The sequence below is a fragment of the Cicer arietinum genome, chromosome 6 (assembly GCF_000331145.2).
Source record: "Cicer arietinum cultivar CDC Frontier isolate Library 1 chromosome 6, Cicar.CDCFrontier_v2.0, whole genome shotgun sequence".
In the NCBI taxonomy this organism is placed as follows: Eukaryota; Viridiplantae; Streptophyta; class Magnoliopsida; order Fabales; family Fabaceae; genus Cicer; species Cicer arietinum.
The window spans coordinates 11,590,187-11,598,539 of NC_021165.2; the positions used below are offsets into that span (position 1 = coordinate 11,590,187).

The window sequence follows — 8,353 nt, forward strand, 5'->3', positions numbered from 1 at the left end:
GATCTTTAACTTCACGTGAACGTTACAAAAAACGTTAATTGATAAAGAGAAATGTTGATTTAACGTTTAAATATGTTTTTTTATCTCCGTAAATATAACAGTTTTAGTCTCTGAAAAATATTTATTTAGATTTCATCCCTACAATATCCAAAAATTTTATTTTTAGTCCTTAACGTCAAATAAATATTACAAAAAACATGAGCCGACAAATAGAGGAAAACATAAAATACAAATTTAAATAATTATTCTAAATAAATTTAATCGAAATAATATTTAAATAACAAATTAATATTGTTTGTTTACTTGTTTCTAATAAAATAAGTATATAATCTTTGATGGAAATCCAAATTTAAATAATTATTTTAAATAAATTTAACTGAAACAATATTTAAATAACAAATAAAAATAATTTATATACTTATTTTTAATAAAATAAGTATACAAAATCTAATGAAAATACAAATTTAAATGATTATTTTAAACAAATTCAATCCAAATAATATTTAAATAACAAATAAAAATAATGGAAATACAAATTTAAATAATATTTATTTGTTATTTAAATATTATTTTGGTTAAATTTGCTTATAATAATTATTTAAATTTGTATTTCATGTTTTCATCTATTTATCGGTTCACGTTTTTGTAACGTCTATTTGACGTTAAAGACTAAAAATAAAATTTTTGAATATTGCAGTAATTAAATCCAAACAAATAGTTTTTAGGGATTAAAACTGAAAACTGTTATATTTATATAGATAAAAAATATACTTAAACGTTTGATCCACGTTTTTTTTTATCAATTAATATTTTTTGTAGCGTTCACTTGATGTTAAGGATCAAAAATAAATTTTTCTGATATTATGAAAAATAAAAAAAAAATTACATGGATTAAAATAAAAAATTGTTATATTTACAAGGACCAAAAATTTATTTAAATTAAATATAATCCAATAAAAAAACGTTTATAATTTTTATTTTTAAATACTCATCAAAGTGTTGTTGTCATTTTATGCTATTAACTTAATATTGTGAAATAAAATTAACTTAACTTAACGACAAACACATTTATATACTGTTATAAAAAAACACTTAAATATGAATGTGATATCTTTCATATTTGTCCGTCAATTTATATCCTCCCATCTTTTTTATTATTGTTGCGTTCACAAAATTATTACTCTAGAGCGGTCTCTCCATACTATTTTTTTTATTTAGAAACACTTATTAAATCGTTTTTCTTTTTTTATTTAAATAAGTAGTTTTTATACTAATTTAGTTTTTTTTTTCGTATTTTTTGTTGTGATTTTGTCTTCAACACTTAAACGTTTTTTTTTTCTATCTTGAAGCGATATCTATTTTTATTCAAATTGACAAAGTAGTTTTAATCGCTTAAAGATTTTAATTAATGATTTTTATGTCATCAACCTTATAGATCTAGAGACATAAGTAATCTAAACACTTAAATTTTATCACATTTGTAGATATGTTGTCGTTTTATACTATTAACTTAACTACTCTGAATATATTCACAGATTCATTTTTTTTTCTTTTTAGTAAATTTGAATTTATATTGCATAACTTATTCTACTATTCGAATCAATGCATATCATTTCTTTTTAACAGATTCATCATAAAACATAACAAAAGAGATAAAATGATAAAATAATAAATTACATTAAACATCCTATTCGATTTGGTCATATGAAGACCATACTTAAGAAAAGCATCAGCAGTCTGGTTAGCTTCATGGTAGATCATGATAATAGAGCACGCACCAACAAATGTTGCAAACTTGAAGAAGAAATTTCCAAAGCCGTCACAAGTCACCCCAGAAGCTACAATGGCACCCTGATTGGTCACAGCCATTTGGTTGCACTATATATATTCTATTTTTTTTTTCTTTAAAAATAACATGTAGTAGTTAACGTGCAATTTCGCGCCCCTTAAAATTATTTGGTCTCTTCTTCTTTTCTGCAATCAAGTTATTTTCATCAATTAACTTGTTCTCATACATTTTTTTTTCTACTCAATTGTTTATGGATCTTGTTTTCTCATACATTCTGCATGAGTATTTAAAACTAGAAGATTGATGTGAAGTTTGGTAACTCAATTGGTTTGAACTTTCAGTTGAAGAGGTAAAAGAGTAAAAGGGCCAATGTTCAAATCCTGGAAAAGGAGAAAAAAATACCAACATAACTAATATACTAGCATTCGTCTATAAAAATAAATTAAAAGATTGATTTCATGGATACTTTACCTAGCATTCCATCTTCATGGAACTTATAATTAACATTGTCTAATAACAACAAGACGATCATGTGTTTCTCACAACAAGAATCCCAAAGGAATGACATTTTAATTAAGAGTGCAACATTTATTTGAGAAGGAAAAAAAAAAGCAAAATATTGTACAATACTATCTTTCCTATCATCATAACAACAAAGATATTCATCAGATAGTGCCAAAATTGTGCCTTACCACACAGCAAAATCTAGTATTTCTTCCATTTTCTTCTATAATCACAACATGTGTAAATATTTATGTCCAGAAATTAAAGGGATCATCACAGCCACTATTGAACTGTAAAGACATATACAATTTACCTTAAACCCACACATCCTCTCTGTTAATCTGTTTGCCATTACCCACTTAACTTTTGTTTCATATTTAGTTTCTCTCCCTTTTCAGTAGGGAGTTTTACTTATAAAAACCACTTTTTTTTTTTCTTTTTCTACTTTGCCGATCTCTACGAATTCATCGCTTGAGATCAGTTTCATCTTTTGTGCTGCTTATGTGTATAACAAAAACCGACAATTGGGCTGTCCCCACCATACCATGTCATCACAATCTCTACAGATGGATGGACTTTTATAAAGTTTGCACCAAGGCAATGAACACAGAAATTAAGGCTTAGTTTTAGCCAAAGGGAACGAAACTGGCATGTCATATCACTCAATTCATTTGTAATACGTGCCGTGCGATTTAAAGAACTGATGATCCGGGTGGTTCACCTGAACTAGCCTTAACCATTTATCTGCAGCCTGCAAGAGGGAATTCATTACTTGATTATCACCAACTTCTTTTTTCATCCAAATAGATCCCTTTAATTTATAGGCGGCCATTGCAAAAGTAGGAATGGAAATCTTTGGTACACCATCCATCTCACTGGGATAAACCAGTACAGGACCAGGAGTGGGTCCACTTCCTGCAATTAATAAACATAAAATAAGTTGAAAATAAATCACTCCACACTGCATCGAACAGATATATATTTGATGTTTTTGAAAGCACGGTTTATTTTTTCGCATAACAACTACCAGCAAGTTGAGTAATGTGTTACAAGAATTAGTTTGTGTTTTTCCATTTTGTCAATTTCAAATTACTAGATATTTACAAAGCATCATGCTTCTATCAAATTATCTTTCATAAGGCCATAAAAATGTGGTTACAAGTCAGTTGTCGACTTGAACGTTTTCTGTTCCTAGCTAGCTGTATGGTTGACAGTATGATGCCAGCCATTTCTAACAAATTCTAAAATTGGTCTCGACACAATTGGACTAAAAAATTAAAAAGACTATCCACAACAACATCAACAACAACAATCAAAACTTCGTTGGGATCGGATGCATGTATCAAACAATGCCATTAAGTCCAAACATGAATCATATCTAACGAATAAAGATAGGTCATTCAAAACTCCAATTTTTTTCTAATAGTTTAGTTAGTTTTCTTTGGTTTTCCTCTATCATTAACTAATGGACTATCCTCTATCATATCTACTCTCCTTATTGGTGCTTCTAAGTCTTTTCCACAACCACCTCAAGATAAGATTCTACATCTTTTCACAATAAAATTACTGACCCATATTTTTTCTCTGATGATATCAGTCTTATTCCAAGTTTGTCTTGTTTTACCAATTTTTATGTAGCATTTTATCCCTGAACATTGATCTTAATTTTTAGTTGACTTTTTAATGCCCAACAATAAATTCAATGCAAGTTAGAATATACGAAAATATTTTATGATTATACCTTTGATATTATAGTAGAGTATTTCAGATTACTTTCTAGGATCAATTTATAACCTAAAATGATTTCTAAGGATTAGATTTTCTATTTTATATAAGATATATTATGATTTGTTCTCAGATTTTCCAATTTATTTAAGATTAGGAATCTTTTATTCCTATAAATAGGGATTAGTGTCTAGTGCTTTGTATCGTGTTATTATCAATAATTCTTTAGCTCTTATTATTTATGTCCTCCTTTTATCTAAAACCCATAACTTCAACAAAAACGTAGCAAGTTTTAATTTGTCCGGTATAATTTTCCTTTAAGCTTGAACAACACCTTTTTATCAAATTGTGGCCAAAGAATTCTTCCACTTCCACTTCATCCCCCCAGCTTGAATTCCATGGTGGACATCCTCCTCTATTTCTACATCATTTTGTAGGATAGACCCAAGATAACTAAACCATAAGACAATAGTATCATGACTTTGAGTTGTACCAAGTTTGAAACCCAGCGGATATATTTTTTGTCCCAAAATTCCTCACTACTCTATATAAAATGATATTCTTATTTGTTTGTGGTATGTTCCCCCGATATTCACTCTACGATAGTATTTGTGTGACTCTAGCCAAACTTACATTCTAATACTCTGTTATCCTTCTACTTAAGCGAAAACCATGCGCTCACAAAGCTTTTCTCCATATCCCTAGCATTCCATGTATCTCATTTGGTAAAAGCCCACTTGGTGACACTATCTCTTGGGTTTTAGAGAGCACGTGAACAACCAATATAAAAACAAGGGCTCAAAATTGATCCCTAGACAAAACCTATAGTAATGGAAACCTATAGTAATGGGAAAACCCACCTACCTCTTTTAATCAAATAGAATGATGCTTAACACACAATCACTCTTCCTTTGTTTACTCGGCCTGTACTTCATTTGCTAAAGTAATTGATCACATATTATCAGTCCTAAACAAAATTTCTAGTGTTTATTTCCATGCAAAACACTCAAGCACAAACACATAAAGTGAACATGATTAACTACTATATTTATAAAAGCTGAGGAAGCACTTTGTTACTCCCAAGAGTTAGAAAAGTCAAGTGAAAGAAAAAAAAAATGAAATTCACTAGATACAAGCCATTGGAGAAGAACCCCATTTTTTATTTTAGCAGACAAAAAAGGAATAATTTGTTTTTTTTATTTCTGACTGATATTATAAAGGATAAAGGAAAGAGTAGACTATTTTGATTCTCCAACTTCGGAGAGCAAATACAGGGGGCAACACAAAAGGAAATAATATTAAAAATACTCAATTAAATCCACTAAAAATATTGAGCCAAAATAAGTGCTGTATAAAGCCAAGATACCACTGCAGTTGTTTACAGGCTTGAGGTTCCATAAATTACCTGTCAAGGATGTATGGAGTGTATGGTAGGTTAGAAAGCATGCATCTAAATCTTTTAATGTAGGACCTGTAGGTATTCGATATATAGGATACCTAGAAAAAGACATTAAAATTGATAACCAACAAAAAAAATCAGCACTAACGCATCAGATAAATTTAATCATGTTATGTCTAGGAAAAACGAAAAAAAGGGAAATAGTTAAGCATTAGATCACCATGCAACAGACATCCAACTTGTTGGCAATAAATCACAACTTCTCAATGACTTGAGGGCGGGATAGTGGCGTGCAAGATCTAGTATCTGTGCAAATATTGTACAATATAAGATGGACTGTACAGATTAAGGGTAAAAAAAGCCACAAATTAATTAAGATAAGTTATTGCCTTGTCAGCCAACGGTTCACGACTATAAGGATGACCTTGCTCCAAATACTGAAAAAGCAGTTCTTGAGGATTTCCAGTTTCACTGTCATCACTACTAGAAAAGCCTTCTTGTACCGTATTGTGTTTATCGTGTACAGACAGTGTGCTCATTTGAGAAGAGACGCCATTTGTCAGGTGTTTACTGCTTCTCTGTGCCATAAAACATTCGGTCCTTTTTCCAGATTCATAATCACTGCTTCCTTCACTACATGAGTCTCTGTAGTAATCACCATCACTATCTTCACTTGTGTACCTAACGACATAAGAAAAACTATCATATCCAATACATTGAGATCTAAAATGAATCACTAGTCCATCAAAATTCAATACCAATTTATATGTTGTTGTCGTAACCGAAATCTCAACGTCTACAAGGACCAAATGAAACCAATAAACTTATATTCCTAAAATTTTGAAGTGTTCTTGGTAGGCTGAAAGTTGGATGTAATGAAGAGTGAAGGAGTGAGATATGATAAGATATCATAGACAAGAAATGTCTAGATATCTCACTGTCTCACTAATCTCCATTTGTCTAGAGCTCTCCATACCCTCAAATGCAGCGCCGCCAATAACCATATGCAAACATTTTATTCGCTCTTCCAGCTGACAGCCAATCTTTTTCAAACAATTATATCTAAACAGTTAAAATACAAATAAAACATGAGGTGTTGCACAACTGCCTTGAAATTTGGTAACTATTTAACTACTCAATATTGCCACTTGAAACTCAAAATCTAATTCAAAAAGCAACATGCTATTGTGAAACCCAACAAAAATGCTGCTTATGAATATAGTTGCTCGAGGCAGTCGAATAAGTTGCTCAAAAGAAGTGAATTAAACACAACAAGCGCATAAATTGAAGCAAAGATGCAACTACAGCCACCAAGCTCTACACCACTGGGTTAGATGGGGTGGAATACATAAATCAATCAACATGACAATCCTGTGTGCATCAAGGTACCAAAACGGCCTTTTACCTCTAAATCTCTCTTAATAATTTGATATAAAACCAAACTGATTTCTAGTGATGTGCGTCTCATCATAATCACCACTAAATTTGCTCTCTCCTAAAGCTTCATAGTAAGACTCATAAAATTAACCCCTTAATAATTTACCCAACTTTGTATATTACTTTTGGTCTTGAAGATAGGGTTGTGTATCTCTTGTCATAATCACCATCAATTACTATCTCCTAAAGCTTCATAGTATGACTCATAAAATTAACCCCTTAATAATTTACGCAACTTTGTATATTACTTTTGTTCTTGAAGATAGGGATGTGCATCTCTTGTCATAATCACAATCAATTACTCTTTCCTAAAGCTTCATAGTAGGACTCATAAAATTAATCCCTTTATAATTTACGTTTGCATATTACTTTTGTTCCTGAAGATAGGGATTAAAGTGTTTCTCCACCATTCTATTAACATGCTCTTTAGACCTCATCGTCTTCTTGAAAAACTTTATTAGTCATCTTATGTTTTTCTCTCCTAGCCCCTCCATACCTCAATAGATGTATCATCTAGTCCAACTACCTTGTCATTTGCTATCCTCTCAAATTCTTCCTTTACCTCATGCTCAGATTTTTCAATATTAAGAGTAATTTTAATCCTCCTTTCTAGGGATTAGACTGTTAGAGTTCAAAGAATAGGTGACCCCTTCATTAATATGTTTATATGAAAATAATTCTTCCATCTTTCATTGATATTGTGTATTGTGACCAATAATTTTTCGTCGTCATCCTTAATGCATGCAGCATCTCACATTGAAATGTTGCTAATCTTAGATAGCAGTAGTGCTATTGTGAATACTAAAAACAGAATACAAACTAAACATAAATCCCAACAGTATACACATAAATACTCAAAAATATAAAAATACACAAAATTAAAGGGATAGTCATAGATAATAATAATTATAACTAACATATATAATTTGTCACTAACATTCAAAATCAAGACCCAATATAATTCAAAAAGTATTCAAAATAACAAGTGATTATTTAAATAGAATCACTATCAGCACAGAGTGTCTATTGTGTAGGGTGCTACTTGGTCTTTGCACTTTGCTGATACACGAATGTCAAAAAACAGGGGCAAGGACTGAGAAACAATGCCAGGAAAGGATAGAGAATCTGAGCGTGACAGTGACCATCGTAAACATGGTCTCTGTCACTGGAAAACACCACTGTTGTCATCAGAATGAGTGTTGCCGTGCCTATTTTTCTTTGCAGTGGTAGAAACGCGGTGCAAAACAGAGAGTCTATTTTGTCTCTTTGTTTTTCTTGCTTGAATAAGTGGGAAGAGAAGTAGGGCAACTTAAACTCAAATTGGAAAATGACATACAAGTCCTTAAAAAATTTAAATTCAATATAACAGAGGGTAAAAAGAGCATCACAAATCCTAACCAATTAGTGGCCGCTAAAAGAGCCTCACAAATCCTACATGACCTTGATTTGCAGTAACTATTGCTGCTACTGCAAAATGTGGATAACCAGTGTTTAGAGTC

The 8,353-nt window shown here is 30.9% G+C and overlaps 1 protein-coding gene across 1 annotated transcript in view; it reads right to left on the reverse strand.

Moving 5' to 3' along the window:
• Nucleotides 1-2,322: 2,322 nt before the first annotated feature.
• LOC101512427 (uncharacterized) overlaps nucleotides 2,323-8,353 on the reverse strand; it is an 8,821-nt gene continuing 2,790 nt past the window's right edge. The window contains exons 3-6 of the mRNA XM_004504523.4: nucleotides 5,807-6,098; nucleotides 5,638-5,723; nucleotides 5,424-5,515; nucleotides 2,323-3,208 (exon numbers count right to left, since the gene is read on the reverse strand). Coding sequence (XP_004504580.1) covers nucleotides 2,961-3,208; nucleotides 5,424-5,515; nucleotides 5,638-5,723; nucleotides 5,807-6,098 — 718 coding nt within the window. The 3' untranslated portion in view covers nucleotides 2,323-2,960. The remainder of the gene's footprint in view (nucleotides 3,209-5,423; nucleotides 5,516-5,637; nucleotides 5,724-5,806; nucleotides 6,099-8,353) is intronic.